The sequence below is a fragment of the Microcebus murinus genome, chromosome 12 (genome assembly GCF_040939455.1).
Source record: "Microcebus murinus isolate Inina chromosome 12, M.murinus_Inina_mat1.0, whole genome shotgun sequence".
Lineage (NCBI taxonomy): Eukaryota > Metazoa > Chordata > Mammalia > Primates > Cheirogaleidae > Microcebus > Microcebus murinus.
Window position 1 is genome coordinate 29,051,929 of NC_134115.1, and position 17,877 is coordinate 29,069,805.

At 47.7% G+C, this 17,877-nt stretch overlaps 1 protein-coding gene across 2 annotated transcripts in view; it reads right to left on the reverse strand.

Moving 5' to 3' along the window:
• The window catches only part of FXN (frataxin), a 28,749-nt gene extending 16,425 nt beyond the window's left edge, over positions 1-12,324 (reverse strand). For both annotated transcript variants that reach the window (XM_076008646.1, XM_076008647.1), the window contains exons 1-2: positions 12,119-12,324; positions 3,731-3,828 (exon numbers count right to left, since the gene is read on the reverse strand). In XM_076008646.1, coding sequence (XP_075864761.1) covers positions 3,731-3,828; positions 12,119-12,286 — 266 coding nt within the window. In that variant the 5' untranslated portion in view covers positions 12,287-12,324. The remainder of the gene's footprint in view (positions 1-3,730; positions 3,829-12,118) is intronic.
• Between the last annotated feature and the right edge of the window lie 5,553 nt (positions 12,325-17,877).

Consider the following 17,877-nt stretch of genomic DNA (forward strand, 5'->3'; position numbering starts at 1 on the left):
AAAAATCACAATGAGATGCCACCAGAGTAGTTAAAATAAAACAGATAATATCAAGAATTAGCTAAGAGGCGGCCAGTCGTGATGGCTCATGCCTGTAATCCTAGCACTCTGGAAGGCCAAGAAAGGACAGATTGCTTAAGCTCAGGAGTTTGAGACCAGCCTGAGCAAGAGCAAGACCCCATCTCTACTAAAAAATAGAAACAAGTAGCCAGGCATGGTGGTGCATGCCTATAGTCCCAGCTACTCTGGAGGCTGAGGCAGGAGGATCGCCAGAGCCCAGGAGTTTGAGGTTGCTGTGAGTGAGGCTAATGCCACGGCACTCTAGCCCGGGTAACATAGTGAGACTCTGTCTCAAAATAAATAAATAAATTATCAAGCTATATACTTATGACTTGGATATATTTCCTTAGAGATACTATTTTTCAATTTTTAAAAATTGCTATAAATCTACAGAGACAGAAAGTAGATTGGTGGTTGCCAGGGCTTTAGGAAAGGGAGGAATGGGGAGTGACTGCTAACGGGTATGAGGTGTATTTTTTGAGTAATGAAATGTTCTGGAATTAGTTAGTGGTGATAGTTGCACAACCTTGTGAATATACTAAACCCCCCTGGATCGTACATTTTAAACTGATGAATTTTATGGCTTATTAATTATAATAAAAATATATCAATAAAAATATAAACATCTGGCCAGGCATGGTGGCTCATGCCTGTAATCCTAGTTTTCTGGGAGGCCGAGGCAGGCAGATTGCTCAAGGTCAGGAGTTCGAAACCAGCCTGAGCCAAGAGTGAGACCCCGTCTCCACTATAAATAGAAAGAAATTAACTGGCTAACTAAAAAAATATATAGAAAAATTAGCTGGGCATGGTGGCGCACGCCTGTAGTCCCAGCTATTTGGGAGGCTGAGGCAGAAGGACTGCTTGAGCCCAGGAGTTTGAGGTTGCTGTGAGCTAGGCTGACGCCACAGCACTCTAGCCCGGGCAAAAGAGCAAGACTCTGTCTCAAAAAAAAAAAAAAAAAATAAAATAAAATAAAATAAACATCCTTATAAGTGTTTTTGTGCCCCTGTGAGAATATATCTGTAGGTTATAAGATATATACCGGGCAACTCCATTATCTATGAGTTTCCAAGGGGCCTAAAGACAGACACCAGTGGCTGCTAGAGAATTAATGCAAGACATACAGATTTGCCATATGACCCCCTCCCCCAACCAGCCCATCAGCCGCCTCAGGGGGACAACATGGGGAAAGATATGGGGTGATCTGATTGGTGAAGGGCTGTTCTTTAAAGAGAGTGGTTGGCCTGGTGGCATGTATTTTGAGAATGTGCTGGAGAGAACGGGGCAGAGAGGGTGGTTGATATGCCTCCTTGAAGAATTTGGGGAACAAAAAGTCACACCTGACTCATGTGTCAAGAACTTGGCAGGTTGGGCGTGGTGTCTCACGCCTGTAATCCCAGCTCTTTGGGAGGCCGAGGTGGGAGGATCGAATGAGGTCAGGAGTTCGACACCAGCATGAGCAACACAGTGAGACCCTGTCTCCACAAAAAACAAACAAAAATATTAGCCAAGCACGGTGGCACAAGCCACCTACTACTTGGGAGACTGAGCCAGGAAGATGGCTTGAGTCCAGGAATTTGAGGTTGTAGAGAGGTATGATCGCACCACTGCACTCTAGCCTGAGAGATAGGATGAGACCCTGTCAAAAAAAAAAAAAAAAAAAAGGCTGGCAGGTGCTATCTGATAGCAGAGAGTTGGGCCACAGCAGAAGTCAGACAAGGCAAGACAAAGCTGTGCTTCCCAGAGGGCAGAATTAGACCCTGCGGAAGGGAGCTGGGCTTGGGGCATCCTGCAAGTGCCCTACCCAGCCTTCCAAGACTGCCAGGAGGGGTGAGGGGACAGCAGCAGAGAGTCAGGGCTGGGGAGTGCCAGAGCAGGGGCTGGAAATGAGTGTCACCAAAGCAGAAACCTAAACATGCGGCGTGCTGAGCCCCTTACAGACTTTGTGGCAGGGGTCTGTGAACGCAGACAGCAGCTTGGGAAGCTCCTCCAGCCTCGTGGGCCATGCGAAGCCCTCTGCAAGGCTGGTGCCTGAGATAACCTGGAAGGCCGACAGTATGCCTCCTGAGCACATAGCTCTGGGGACAGAATGGTCCCATGCATGGGTGGCTTCTTGTGATTACCAGTGAGCCAGGGAGAACTGGCCCCTGTGCAAGTAGGTGGAATGAAATGGAGCATGTTGTGATAAAGGGCTGCACAAAGATGGAAAAGTCAATGGGAGAAGCTAAGGCTTTGAACGACAAAGGTCTCCCCCAGTTAAGTCAAAGCAAGGGACCCAACTCTGCTGCAAAAACCAGGTTGAGGGTATTGCTGGTCCCCAAACTTAAAAATATCTTACTGTTTTATATGACTTCAAGGCACCTGCCCTTCAGTTGAGGGGGCAGGGCATGGGGCATACAGAGAATCGAGGCAGCCTTAGGCTCCCAGCTAGGCAAGAAATTTGGATGTGGTGCCTAGCACATGGGACTGACCCAAATGGATACATCAGGAGCCTCCTTTTTGGGAAAATCCTATTATAAATAAAAATGAGTCTGGCATAAGATAGCCTACTGGAGCCTTAAAACAGCCTTTGAAACCCCAGATTATTATCAGCAGGAAGTGGGCTATGAAAGCTGTCACCCTGAGAAGGTCACACTTCCTGCTACCTCCTGTGTGGCCAACGGGAATAACAGACAAGGAGGGGCCTCCCAGAAGGCTGAACCAGGGACGCATGGAGGGGAGAGGCTGCCCCAGTGCTGGCCAGCAGGACTCCACCCCTGCCATGCCCTGACACCTGTTCTGAATGGGAGTTACAGCCAGGGTCACCCTAACCCTCTCCATCACTGTGTCAGAGTGCAGGTCGGAAGCCACTCCCAGACCTGACAGAAAGGACTGCATGTCACTGGTAAATCTTGGACTTTAGAGGTGGATGCAGTGACCACATGGCTTTTGGTTGGCTCCCTTGGGGCTGCGGATAAATGCACCTGAGTGTGGAAGGAGGGTCCATGCAGATATCGGTTGCCAAGGGGGTACCTGCGCCAGTGCCTGGCAGCTTCCCACGGGGAATCCACTGCTTCTTCCAGGGCATTCGCTAGACTACATTTCCCAGGCTCCCTTGTGGTCAGCTGGGGCCATGCAACTAAGTTCTTCCTACTGGACTATGAGTGAGGGACAAGTGCCACTTCCAGCCCTTCTATGCTTCTAGCCTTCTCTGCCAAATGGGACTTGTACAAGGTGACCCAGTCCCAACAATGCAGAGGGCAGTAAGGCACTGACAGGTGAGGACCAAACTGGGAGGTGGAAGGAACCTGGCTCCCGGATACATTTCTCAGAGGAACACCTGGGCTGCCTGGAGAGAGGAGACACAGACATTCTTGGTTTGAGCCATTATATTTTTAGTGTATTTGTTACAACAGCATGGCTTACCCTAACTAGTAGGATATTGAAGAAAATAACGACAGAACTCTGGAGATAACCTCAATGTCCAATAAGAGGGGATGGGTTCAATAAATTATAGTGCATCCATACAATATAATACTGTTTTATTAAAAATAATGTAGTGGATACTTAGTGACGTGCAAAGATGACTGAGTATCGTTGCTCAGGGAGAAAATAGGTTCTATATGGAAGAGGAAGGGAGAAAAGAAAAGAGGAGGAAGAGATCCCTGCTGTGGAAGGTGTTTTATCTTACCTTGGGTCACCCAAAGTTCCTGATTTCCTCAAATTCATCAAACAGACACTCTGCTTTTTGACATTCAGAAACTGGTTGAGGCAGTGGAGGTTCAAACTCTAAAAGCCAAAGTTAAGAATAACATTACCAGGGGGCATGGGCAATATACGCAACCTTAACATTTGTACCCCCATAATATGCTGAAATAAAAATAAAAAAAGAGAATAACATTACCATTTTTACAGTATATTATAATCCATTCATGCATGCTTTATATGTTGTCATTTCTGTATTTAAGATAACCATGTTAAGTTTTTCAGAAATTTTCTTAGGAATTTTTTCTCACCTTCTTTTTAATGCATTACACTGAATTGTCTCAGTCTCTAAGCTTATGCTGCTCCGGTAGGGCAGCCATGAGCCACATGTAGCTATTTCAACTTAAATATATTGAGCTAAAATAAAATAAAGTCAGTTCCTCAGCTGCGCCAGCCACATTTCCAGTGTCCTGTGACCACTGGCTAGTGGGACTGACACAGAGCATATCTGGGCAGTGCTGCCTCAGGCTATTCAGGTCACGGGGTGGTTAGCAGGAGGCAGGGAAGCACCCACAATGCTCCTAGAATGTCACTAAGGGAAGCAACAAGAAACAGCAAGAGGCAGAGTCTGCCAAAGTCCAGAAGATTGGCTCTGACTGCAGACTGCTGCCTGACACATCTTATTAGCATGATCTGCAGGACAGACTGTGACCTGTTGATTTTTTTCAGTGCCTAACTGCTGGGCATCCGGGAGGCGAGGCTCGAGTTGATTAGCGCCAGCTCTGCCGTGCGACACTGCTGACCAGCCGGAGAGACAGAAAGTAACTGGACGGGAGCTGGTTGAGTGCGAGACAGAGATGGTGCAGGCGGAGTGGGGATGGCAGGCGGGGGAGGTGATGGAGATGAAGGAGCAGGCAGGGGCGGCCTGGGGCCTTGCGCAGGGACTCAGCTGGACTTCATCCTGGAAAGGCACCAGGGGGCTTTAAGAGGTTGGTGATAAGATTTTCCTCTCCAAAGGTCACTCTGGTTGCCATGGAGAGGAAAGGAGAGACCGCTAGTGATCCGCTCTGGGGCTGGCAGTGCCCCGGGCGAGCTCAGAAAGGAGAAGCAGAGGGCACAGGGCTGGGAAGTGACAGGGGAGGAGGGGACGGGGCAGAGCACTGACACTGTGCTTACAAACGCGTGGCTCTGAAGTGAGAAGGTGGCCGTCACGCCACTGTCACAGCTGGCCCACAGTCCAGAGTGCTGGCTGCTTGGCACTGCGCTTGGCCCTTGTCTAAATGGGCTCACTGAGTCCTCCTTACAGTCCTGCACTGTTACTGAGGGAAGTACTGTCATTACAGCCATTAGTCTCCACAGTCATGTTCTATAAACCGTCACGAACACTCGAGCGGATCATTCCTAGGGGAAACACGGGGTTCGGTTCCTGCAAGCCTCTGGTCACATTTTCACCAATCTATCAATACGTAACTTCGTTTTTTGTGTATTTCTGCTTAAAGGCACCTTATTGAATATGTGTTGTTGATCCATTAACATTGCTCTCAGAACTATAACTCAGGGCTGCGTGAAGCTTACCTAACACAGGTATTTTTTTCTGTGAGGCGCATATCATAGTCTCCTCGTGCTTTTACTTTAGCACTATGCTCGGGGACCATTTCAAACAGGGAAATCACCATCAAAAAAGCCTACAAATGTGAAAAACGAGGCACTAAACAGACCGTGAAAAAGACACTTGTGTAATGCCTTCCTCGACGTTTGCTGGGAACATGTGCGTGGGGTGGGGGTCCTCACATCCTGATTAACAGCTGCTCTGCGTATGTGCGCAAAACGCCTGCAAAAGTGCCGGGAGTACCGATTTGGGGGTAACTCACTTTAGCGAGAAGGCAAATTCACAAGTATAGAATCTGCGAATAATGAGGATCAACTACAGCTGTAGTTTACAGATGAGGAAACCGAGGCGCCAAAGGGTGATGTGCCCCAAGTTACAGATGCACGAAGTGGCGGAGCTGGAGCTGGACCTACAGGCTGTGCCGCAGAGGAAAAAATCACACACCTGGGACTCAGGACAGGGTTCAAAACATCAAGGGACAAGTGTGTGAGAGTGTCAGGCTCACCTCAGGAGACTTCCCTTCTCTCCAGGATCCTGGCCCCTGGAATCCTAGCTCTCTTAGTCTCCCGATACTCTCACACAGCTGGTTTTTTTTAAATTTTGCAGAGCTTTTTTTTTTTTTTTTTTTTTTAATTTTGCAGAGCTTTGATGGTTGTTTTTGGTGGGAGGTTTGGTCAAATGCAAGCTACCCATGCATAGCCAGAAATACAAGTCTGTATTCAGCTGTTTTTAATCATAAAAAAGAACCACTGCCAAATACTCCTTGCCTTGTATCTTACTTGTTTTTTCTTTTTTTGTCAATTTAACATTTCTTGGGCAACTGCTAAACCTTTTGGAATCTCAGTTTCCTCCTCTGAAGGCAGGATCGTGGTACCCTCCTTGCAGACTGGTTATGAGGATTAAACAAGAGAGCAGGAATACCCCAAACACAGAGCCTAAGGGTGTTCAGTAAATTTCTATTTTGAAATATGTCTCCTAGCACTCTGGGAGGCCGAGGCGGGCGGATTGCTCAAGGTCAGGAGTTCAAAACCAGCCTGAGCGAGACCCCGTCTCTACCATAAAAATAGAAAGAAATTAATTGGCCAACTAATATATATAATATAAAAATCAGCCGGGCATGGTGGCTCGTGCCTGTAGTCCCAGCTACTCGGGAGGCTGAGGCAGCAGGATCGCTTGAGCCCAGGAGTTTGAGGTTGCTGTGAGCTAGGCTGACGCCATGGCACTCACTCTAGCCTAGGCAAGAAAGCGAGACTCTGTCTCAAAAAAAAAAAAAAGAAATATGTCAACAGAAGTATGCCCCAGGAGGCCAAAGGCGAACTTCAGCCCCCACCCGAGGGAGAACCTGCTCTGCTCTGCCTGAGGGGGGCAGACGGAATGTCTGGTGGCGAGGGTTGCATGATGAGTGCGTCCCATGAAGCCACTCAGCATACACACCCCTTTCTGACTCCAGGCCACCCAGGAGCCCTTGGACTATATACTGTGGTGGGCTTGCCTTGGTCTAGATCTGTGTGCTCAGCACAGGGCTGGCTCATGAGATGCATCGAGGAAACACTAGACAGCTTCTGGGCCTAAAGTCTCAGGGTCAGGAACCACATGACCCAATTATGTCCCACCCCATGGAGAGGCCTGGCCTGAGTGGCCAGCCTTCACCCCAGAGGTATCCACTGGTCACCCTGGGCCCCGTCTAACCAAAGCACTTGAAGAGTGAATCAGAACTTGTCCCCTGCTGGGGGAGGGTGAACTGGTATAACCACTTTTGGCCCCAAATGAGTTAATTACTGGCTGGTCCTTTGCCCAGCAATTCCATTCTAAGGAATTCACCAGAAAGGATCTTTTGAATGCTCACAGCAGTGTCAATCGCGTTAACAGAACACTGCAATCAACCAAATGGGTTGGAGAAAAGGAGACTGGATAAAGTGTGACATATTCGCCCAACAGGACAGTATCCAGCAGTGAAGATGAATAAATGACAACTGCGTGCACCAATGCTGATGCTAATCAAAAAGAATGCTGAACAAAAGGGGCAAGTCCCAGCAGAATGAATACCGTAGCCTGCCTTTCATGCGAACAACTCAAGGTTTAGGGAGACATACACAGGAGGTAAAACTCTAAGAACAGGAGGGATGATCAACAGAGACCAGGGGGGAGGGCAGGTATGCAGGGGTGAGTGGGAACAAGTGAATTCTCTCTCTTTACCTGGTGCCGGGAATACAGATGCCTGCCTGTTGTCCTAGCCTCTTCAGGAAGCTATCACACAATCCCAGATGCTAGGTGGCTTATAACCAACAGAAATTTATTTCTCACAGTTCTGGAGGCTGGGAAGTCCAAGATCAAGGTGCTGATAAGTCTAGTGAGGGCTGGTTTCCTCATTCACAGATGGTGACTTACAGCTGTGGAAGGAGGGGACAAGCTCCCCTGGGCTATTTTATAAGGGCACTAATCCCAGTCGTGAGGGCTCCACTCTCAAGACCTAATCACTTCTCAAAGGCCCCACCTCCCAACACCATCATTTTGATGATTAGGTTTCAATATGAATTTTGAGAGGATACATTCAGACCATAGCATTTATTAATAATCTTTAAGCAATACAGATCTCTTATATACATTTTCGTGTGTATAAACTCACATATAGATTGTCTGTGGAAGATGAATAAAAACAAATTTAAAGTGAATTAGGGCATAACCTGCTTATAGAGATAAAGCCAAGAAAAAAAAAGGTCATAGGGTCATAGGTGATGGTCTTGTCCTTTTAGGAAAATGGATGGATGTCTAAGAGCCATCAAGGTTTGTAGGAGTGGCTGCAGCAGGAGCTTGTTGAGAGCTATAATAAAATCTTAAGTCCCTCAGCTGACTGAATGGACCCCCCCTGCTGGCCAAGGGGACCCTTGAAACCCCTTAAAGCTGAGTTGCCAGTCAGGAGAAGGGAAGTCAGATATGCCCCCGCCCCCCTTATGTCTCCTCCCTTTTGGAGTTACTCTTTGTAACAATAAGATACTAAATCACTATCAGGCCTAAGGCCATGCAAGGCAAAGCTTATTTTATTTTTTTTTTTTTTTTTTATTTATTTTTTTTTTTTTTAAGTTAAATGGCACCTGAATTTTTTTTTATTTATTTATTTTTTTTTTTAAGTTAAATGGCACCTGAAAGGGCAAAGCTTAAACCACACGTGTAGGCCATCAATTTACTTAACAGATCACTTGAGTTTTATAACCGACATCCTTAAGGTAAAACATGCTCAGCCTCTAGCTTCATTTCTTTAACCAATTACAAATCAAAGAATCTTTAAACCCACCTATAACCTGGAACTGTCCCTCCCCCTTGTGTTCTGCCTTTTTGGGCCAAACCAGTGTACACCTTCCACATATTGACTTATGATCTTATGTGTGATTCCTGTCTCCATGAATGCATAAAACTAAACTGACCCAGCTACTGAGGGCACTTTTTCTCAGAACCTCTTGAAAACATGTGCTCCAGGCCTCAATCATACACACACTCAGCTTAGAATAAATATCTTTAAATTAATGTACAGAGTTTGGGTTTTTTCATTAACATGATGAAGTTATTTAAGAGGCAGCATGCTATGGTTTGAATATTTATTCCCTCCAAAACTTGCGTTGAAGCATTGAAACTTAATCCCCAATGTGGCAGAGTTGAAAGGTGGGGCCTTTAAGAGGCTCTGTCCTCATGAATGGATTAATCCATTCAAAAGTTAATGGATTCATGGGTCATCATGGGAGTGGGATTGGTGGCTTATAAGAAGAGGAAGAGGGCCCACGACTGGCACGCCCAGCGTCCTTGCTGTGTGACGCCCTGAGCCACCTCAGGACTCTGCAGAGTCCCCACTAGCAAGAAGGCCCTCACCAGATGTGTCCCCCTCGACCTTGGACTTTCCAGCCTCCATAAATTATCCAGTTTCAGGAGTTCTAAGTACCAGAAAATGGACTAAGACACAGTGACATCCAGTTATCTCCTTGAAGCCGTCTTTGGCATTAAAGTGAAACATTAAAGATGCTGCTCCTGTCCCATCCTTCCATCTAGAGCAGAGGTTGCCTCCTGGCACCAGAGTCCTCCCCAGCCTCCATCTAGAGCAGAGGTTGCCTCCTGGCACCAGAGTCCTCCCCAGCCTCCATCTAGAGCAGAGGTTGCCTCCTGGCACCAGAGTCCTCCCCAGCCTCCATCTAGAGCAGAGGCTGCCTCCTGGCACCAGAGTCCTCCCCAGCCTCTGGGAGAGTAAGGCTGTGGCTGATCAGATGCTAACTGTGCCACACTGGAGAGCTGTCTAGTGTGGCAGCCACCAGCCACCTGTGGCTATTGAGCACCAGGAGTGTGGCTAGTGGGATGCAAGAACTGGATTTTAAACTTTAATTTTAATTAATTTAAAATGATAATAAAGTCTGGGAGCAGTGGCTCACAGCCTGTAATCCTAGCACTCTGGGAGGCCAAGGTGGGTGGATCACTCAAGGTCAGGAGTTTGAAACCAGCTTGAGCAAGAGTGAGACCCCGTCTCTGCCAAAACAAACAAACAAACAAACAAACAAAAACAAACAAAGAAAGAAATTAATTAATTGGCTAACTAAAAATATATAGAAAAAAATTAGCCGGGCATGGTGGCGCATGCTTGTAGATGTCACGGCACTCTAGCTTGGGCAACACAGTGAGACTCTGTCTCCAAAAAACAAACAAATAAATAAAACGATAATAAAGTTCTTGGAAGACTTTTAAGTATGTTTGGAACAACTCAACTATGTGAATCTTCATTTTCAATAAAATTTAAATATAGATTATTTCCATGGAAACTTAACATCTGAATTGAGATGCGCTAGAAGTGTATAAGTATGAAAAAGAATGCAAGATATCTCATTAATGTTTTAAAAAATATTGATTACATGTTAGAATGATATTTTGGATGTACTAGGTTAAGTAAATATATTGTTGAAATTTATTTCACTTGTTTCTTTTTACTTTTCAACGTAGCTACTAGAAAACTTAGAATTATGTAGAAAGTTTCCAATCTATTTCTGTGGGAACACTGCTCTACAAGTAGATTAGGGGGTAGAGAAAATAAGGATGGGAAAGAGGCCTCTAAGTGAACTCAGACCCTGATGAATTTTGGAGACCAAGGGGACCTTTGGGATCAAGTCAATGACAGTCAAGGCTTTAAAATAATTAAACAGAATGGTGGTGCCAGTGGCCATTGCCATCCACCCAAACTACACAAGTACCTAAGATGTGCAAGGGAACTGTACAATAGGCAGGTCAAACAAATGTGACTAATCTAACATGCAAAAAAGAGGCCCAACCTAACAGTCGGCAAACCCAGTGTGCGCTGGTGCCCACCTCCTGGGTGCCTGCACCAAGTTGGGAGGGCTTCTGAGTCAACAGCCCTTAACAGCCACTAGGTACCAACCAAAAAGGGACTTCTTGTCACTAGCCTAAATTAAAAACTCTGTTGACAATTCATGATGCCCCCACAGGCAGGGGTGGGAGCTCAGTGCCAGGCAGCTCTGGATGAGTGGCACAGAAGGAGCCCAGTAATGAACGTGTGCTTTCCCACAGGCGAGCTCAGGGTCACCGTGGCCAAACCTGTTTATTTTTTCCATGGAAGCTGAGATATCCATTTTCTAGGCCTCAACTTTTGAGCACTGGCAACCAACCAATCCCAAAGTTTCTTTAAACACCACGTGGGCCAAATAACACGAGTCAGTGGGAAGTTTAAGCTTAAAGTACCAACTCCAGAGCCCAACACACAATTTGCATGTGACTTAGCCTGCCCCCAGTACACGCGGTGTACCAGCCTCTCAGAACTGACCCCCCTCTGCACCCCCAGCCTTTGCCCCTGCTGTTCTCTCCTGGAATGCCAGCACCACTCTCTCTTGACAACTTTAAGACCCTAATTAAATACCTCGTCCCTCTCTCAGGGAAGTCCAGCCCAACCCCACAGCCATTGTTTGGGTTTCCGCCTTTCGCCTTTCCAGTCCCGGAGTAACAGGGTCAGATACTTCTCTGCATCCCCAAGGGAAGAAAGGGGACCAGATCTGAAATGACGAAGGCTTTACATATGCTAATCCAATTTAATCCACACAACCAGGTCCGAAAAGTGGGTGTTGCCCTTTAATCTCCTCTAGCCAGAAAAGCCCCGCCTCAGAGAGGTTGGGGGATCTCCTCCAGGTCACCAAGGCGGAATTTGCAACAAAGGCCGGGTCATTTTCTAACAGCCGGAGCCCTTGCCGCTCTAGCTCCCCGCAGCCCGGGCAGTCTCACCTCACTGCATGTTAGCAGTTCGTTCACAAAAACCCAGGCTTGGAAATGCTGTGTGTTCACACACACACACACAACATGCATGTGTTGCATATACACACACTACATGAACACACGCAGCGCACGGAGCTGCAGTCTACCACAGTACACACCACATATTAACAACACTTAAGTTCTTGCAAAGGGAAGTGGCAAGCACGGAGACAGCCACAGATCCCTCGGAGGTGACCCCGTCCCCTTGCCCTGCGTCCCCCCGCGGTCCTTTTCCTGCAGCACAAAACGTCCCTTTCATAAAGCAGCAGCAGCCAGTGTAGACGAAACCAGGAGAACTGGAGGGAGGAAGGGGGCCCCCAGGCGGTGCGCACAGGCCGCCGCCGCCAGGCCCCGCGGCCCCGCGCGTCCGCAGCCCGCCCCGCCGCGCGCGCCCCGCCAGTCCCGCCCGCGGCGTCCCCGGCGTGCGCGGCGCCTCCCGGCCGGCGTGCTGCGCGGCCCGGCGCGGGTACTCACGGCGCGGCGGGGCGCGCTGGCCGCGGCGGTTCCGGCGCGCAGGCCCCGGCGGCCGCAGACCCGGGCGAGCTCCGCGGGCCCCGGGGCCGGGGTGAAGGCCAGGGCCGGGCCCGGGAGCGCCGACCGGGGCGGGAGACCGGCGGCCGCGCGGCGCCAGAGCGTCCACATGCTGTCACGCGTCTGCGGCCCGCTCCGCCCTCCCGCGCGGGGACGCTGCGGCGACCCCTGGCGGCCGTAGGTCGCAGGCACCCCGGCTCGGCTCCTGCGCTCTTCTGTGGGGAGACAGCGGGAGGTTGTTAGACCTCGGGAGGAACTTTCCAGCATTGCACTATGCATGCCCATAACAGAAACGGAGAGCCTGCTTTGTGCAAAGCTCGGGGTGTAACCACGGCTCCTGACCCCAGGGGGGAGACTGCGGCCTGGTCGCCCGCCGCTTCACAGATTCCATGCGGGAGGGATTTGGGGGCCGCTGCCTTGCTGGAAAGTGGGTGTGTGCAGGCGTGGAAGCCGCTCGGCCGCAGGTATAGGTTAGGGCATCAGGCTTGGGGCCTGTCTGCCTTGTTTAAATCCGGACCCTGCCCGCTTCCTAGTTGTGTGGCCAGTGGGCGAGTTAATTAACCTCTTTGTGCCTCGCCTATAAAATGGGGTTTATAAAAGTTTCTCCTTCATAGGACTGTTGAAGGGTAACATGAGTTAACCCCTGTAAAGTGTTTTGAATGGGGCCTGGTTCCTGTTAAGTTCACAATGAATGTTATTAATAGATTTTAAGAGAAAATTTTAGTTAGGTTATCTATTATTGCAAAGGAACACAGATTGTGAAAGTTTTCTTCACATTTTATATATGCTTTAGAAAACGTGAGATGTGAGCCGGGCACAGTTCTGCGCGCCTGTAGTCACAGCTACTCCAGAGGCTGAGGAAGGAGGAGCACTTGAACCTGAGAGGTGGAGGTTACAGCGAGCTATGATGGTGCCACTGCACTCCAGCCTGGGCGACAGAACAAGACCTTGTCTCAAACAAACAAAATCAAATGTGTATGCTTTTCATGGAAGAGAAGATGGTAAGGTACTAAAATTCTTCCAAAGTCACCTTTGTAAACAGCAAATTCAGTTTATGAATAGTGGAGAGGAGACATGCGGTTAAATACTTAGGACACTAAATAACAAGTGTCAAGGAGGAATACAAACTAACAGACATCAGTGTGGAATGGGAGATTATGTACAACTAGGGGTGGGAAGAATCTAGCAAGTGTTTATGGAAGAAGTGGCATTTGCACAGGGTCTTAAAAAATAGGGTAGGGGAGGTGGGCTCTGCTTGGCTATTAGAGAGGCAGTTTGAGGTGTTCTTCTATGAGATACATCTTAATTCTAAGCAGCCATTTTTTTTTTTTTGAGACAGAGTCTCGCATTGTTGCCCAGACTAGAGTGAGTGCCATGGCGTCAGCCTAGCTCACAGCAGCCTCAAACTCCTGGGCTCAGGCAATCCTACTGCCTCAGCCTCCCGAGTAGCTGGAACTACAGGCATGAGCCACCATGCCCGGCTAATTTTTTTTAGATGTATTAGTTGGCCAATTAATTTCTTTGTATTTATAGTAGAGACGGGGCCTTGCTCTTGCTCAGGCTGGTTTCGAACTCCTGACCTCGAGCAATCCGCCCGCCTCGGCCTCCCTAAGCAGCCATTTATTAAGCACTGTTATATGTATACCAGGCTTGGAAAAATCATTTTCATTCTCCAAAGGTCTCTGGAGATAACTTTTGATTGTTACAAGCTGGGGGTGGGGGTGGGGGTGTGTGCTGCTGAGATCCAGTAGGAAGAGGCCAGGGATGCTGCTCAACATCTTATGATGCTCAGGACGGTCCTCCCCACAGTGAAGGATTATCCAGTCTAAAATTATGCAATTTGCTGCCAAGGTTGAGAAGCCCTCCCTGAAGCCACACAGGAACAAGCTATAGGCATCAAAGGGGAGTGTTTTGGTTGCCAGCCATAGCCCTGGTTCATGCCACATTAACAGTGGGGTCCTTCCTCACATCCTCAGAACTTCACTATGTAATTAGAGAGTTGCCTTGTTATTAACCAGCATGCTTAGCAAGTTCTGGCATAGAAAGGGCTCTGGCACATACCCCTAGCCAGGGACAAAGTTGATATCACTGCTCTGTCTTTTTGGCCAAGGAAATAGGTCTAGAGTAGCAGACCAGAGAAGATTAAGACTTCACAAGAACATGTCCTTCAGTGTCGTGGAGGTGGTTAGGGGACTCAGCACACTTGGTAAGAGTCTGGGGCACTTTGGCTTGTGCAGACAAAGATGTTGAAGGATGTTTTAGTACACACAGTGCCTTTTCCTCCCTCATTTGCTTTCAGCCCCAAGGCAATTGCTAGGCTGTGGTCTGTAGGCAGATCTTAATTCCTGTCGTGTTTGGAGGGGGGAAGGATTTCCTCAGAACTCACACTCTCTGCCCTTAGGGTACTTTGATAGGACTTATTTTGGGGTAGTGATTCTCAAAATGTGGTCCCTGGGCCAGAAGCAGTATATCACCTGGGAGCTGGTTAGAAATGCAGATTCTCAGACCCTGTTAGACCTACTGAATCAGAATCTCTGGGCTTGGGGGCCAGCAACCGGTGTATTAACAAGACTTCCAGGCATTCCTATGTGCTCTAAGGTTTCAGAACCACTGCAATAGGGTAGGTCTTGGGCAAAATGATGGCTTAAGCCAGGGGTCCTCAAACTTTTTAAACAGGGGGCCAGTTCACTGTCCCTCAGACCGTAGGAAGGCTGGACTATAGTTTAAAAAAAAAACTATGAACAAATTCCTGTGCACACTGCACATATCTTACTTTGAAGTAAAAAAAGCAAACGGGCAAAAACACCTGCATGTGGCCTGCAGGCCATAGTTTGAGGATGCCTGGTTTAAGCCAATAGTACCAGGGTGATCTTTCTAAATCTAAAAATCTAAATCTACAATGTGAAGCTAAACATGACCGTTATGACCATTAGGATAAATTCCAGATTTTTTTTTTTTTGAGACAGAGTCTTGCTCTGTTGTGCCCTGGCATCAGCCTAGCTCACAGCAACCTCAAACTCTGCCTCAGCCTCCCGAGTAGCTGGAACTACAGGCATGCACCACCATGCCTGGCTAATTTTTTTTTATATATTTTTAGTTGTCCAGCTAATTTCTTTCTATTTTTAGTAGAAAGAAGAGGTCTTGTTCTTGCTCTGACTGGTCTTGAACTCCTGACCTTGAATGATCCTCCTGCCTTGGCCTCCCAGAGTGCTAGGATTACAGGTGTGAGCCACCGCGCCTGGCCAATTCCGGCTTTCGTATCATGACAAAGGAAGCTTTCTTGCCTACTTTAGCTCTCTCAGTGCCCTTACCACTCCCTTCTGTGCACAGCTGACTCTACAGTTAATCTGAGTGAGTTAATTACAATTAGGTGTTGCTGAACATAGCAGAGAACCAGAAAATGTTTTAAACAATTTCAAGTTTCTTTCTCTTTCACATATGAAGATGTCAAGAAATTGGCAGTCCAGGGTTCTTGGAGTGGCTCAATCAAGTTATTAGGGACCCAGTCTCTTTCCAGTTCCCTGCTCCTACTATCTGGGGTGTGGCCCTGGTCCTCATGGTCCAAAATAGTTTCTAGAATCCAGTGATCACATTTGTATTCTAGGCAGTGGGGTAGAAAGGAAAGGGCACCTTCTCTTTTTAAAAGACACGTTCTGGAATTTCCACCTAATGTTTTCACTTGTATTTCATTGGCTGGAACTTAATCATGAGATGATACCTAGCTGCAAGGGAGGCTGGGAAATACAGTCATTTAGCTGAGCAGCCATCATATCCAATTAAAATTTGGAAATCCTGTTATTAATGAAGGGGAGAATGGATATTGGCAGGCATCTGGACATCTTTGCCTCTCTAAACTATTTGTAGTTCTCAGAACCAGTGATGCTTTTCCCTGCTTTGGTTCTCTCTCATGTTGTTCCCTGGTCTTCTGTCTCTTTGTTTATTTGTTTATTTTTTGAGACAAGAGTCTCACTTTGTTGCCCAGGCTAGAGTGAGTGCTGTGGCGACAGCCTAGCTCACAGCAACCTCAGTCTCCTGGGCTCAAGCAATCCTGCTGCCTCAGCCTCCTGAGTAGCTGGGACTACAGGCATGCACCACCATGCCCGGCTAATTTTTTCTAGATGTATTAGTTGGCCAATTAATTTCTTTGTATTTATAGTAGAGATGGGGTCTTGCTCTTGCTTAGACTGGTTTTGAACTCCTGACCTCAAGCAATCCGCCCACCTCAGCCTCCCAGAGAGCTAGGATTACAAGTGTGAGCCACTGCAACCCGGCCTGTCTCTTTGATTGGTATGGAAAACTGGATTTCCAAAGAGGGCCACACCAATGTTTATCCCATCTCATATGCTCTTTGGGACTTGGACACTCCTCTCATGCAGGGATGGGATCTATTCTCCTCCCTTTGAATCTGGATAGGGCCTATGACCATTCCAACCAATAGGGTATGAAGTGATGCTACCTGACTTCCAAGTCTAGGTCATCTAGGTCATAAAAAGGATATAGCTTCTTTCTAACTCCCTCTATTTGGGATGCTAACACTAGGGACCACTCTTCATATTTTGAGGAACTCTAAAGTAGTCCAAGCAGAGAGACCATGTAGAGAGGAACTGAGGCTGTGCCCCCCCCCCAACAGCCAGTATCAACCAGTAGACATGTGGGTGAATCAGTCTTCAGAGGACTCCAGCTCCCAGCCTTCCAGTCTTCCAGCCAAGGCCTCAGACATCAGGAAGCAGAGACAAGGTGTGCCTTATGTGTCTGAATTCCAGACCCACAGAATTCCTGAACATAAAAGATGTTGTCATAGGTTTAAGCCACTGGGGGTGGGGGGAACTTGCAGCCTCAAGCCCACATCTAGCTCTCCAAATCCTCAAGTGTGGCCTCTCGACCAGATCCAAACTTACCAGAACAAATCCCTTTATTAAAAGGATTTGTTCTGTAAAATTTGGACCCGGTCAGTCAAAAGGCCACACTCAAGGATCCAGAAGGCCACATGTGGCCTCAAGGCTGCAGGTTCCCCACCCCTGCCCGGGTGGGTAACTTGTTATACAGCGGTAGTCACTGGAACATGAGGCTTCCTCCTCCTTGTCCTCTAGGACTCAGCTCAGTTGTCAGATGTGACCTCTTCCAGAATCCTTTCTTGAAACCAAACTTCCATTTCCCAATAAGTGTGTTTCAGGCACCTCCCCATGTGTTTCCACAGCCTGCAATGTAATTGGTAGTTTTCTTAATTATCTAATAATCTCTGACACATAATAGACACTCTGTTGATGAATGGATGAATGAAGGATATTCTTTGTTGGCCTCCTGTTTCTTCAGGAGCAACCACTGTTGCAAGGGGTTGGGGTAACATGATTGGCTAGTTCAGGGAGCAGGACATATTACCCTATGAAGGGGAATGGGAAAGTGCACAGGGTGCCAAAAAACAAGAGCTACACTGGTTCATTACAGATGATAAAACCTTAAGTCTCCAAATTCTCACTCATTCTTGCTTATCCATGGGCCTTAGCTCAGTCAGTGCTCGCAGAGCCTGAAGACTGGACTTCCTCCCAGGAGGTGACTTCCCCTCTGGGGAGAAGCAAGTCCATTGCCTGTGCTTGGATGGATTGATAAGAGAGATTCATAAGGGGATATTCTTCTCTGACATTTGCTAGGGGCAAATTTTTCTATAATTAGGGATGAGAAACAGCAGTACCTCCCAGGAGACT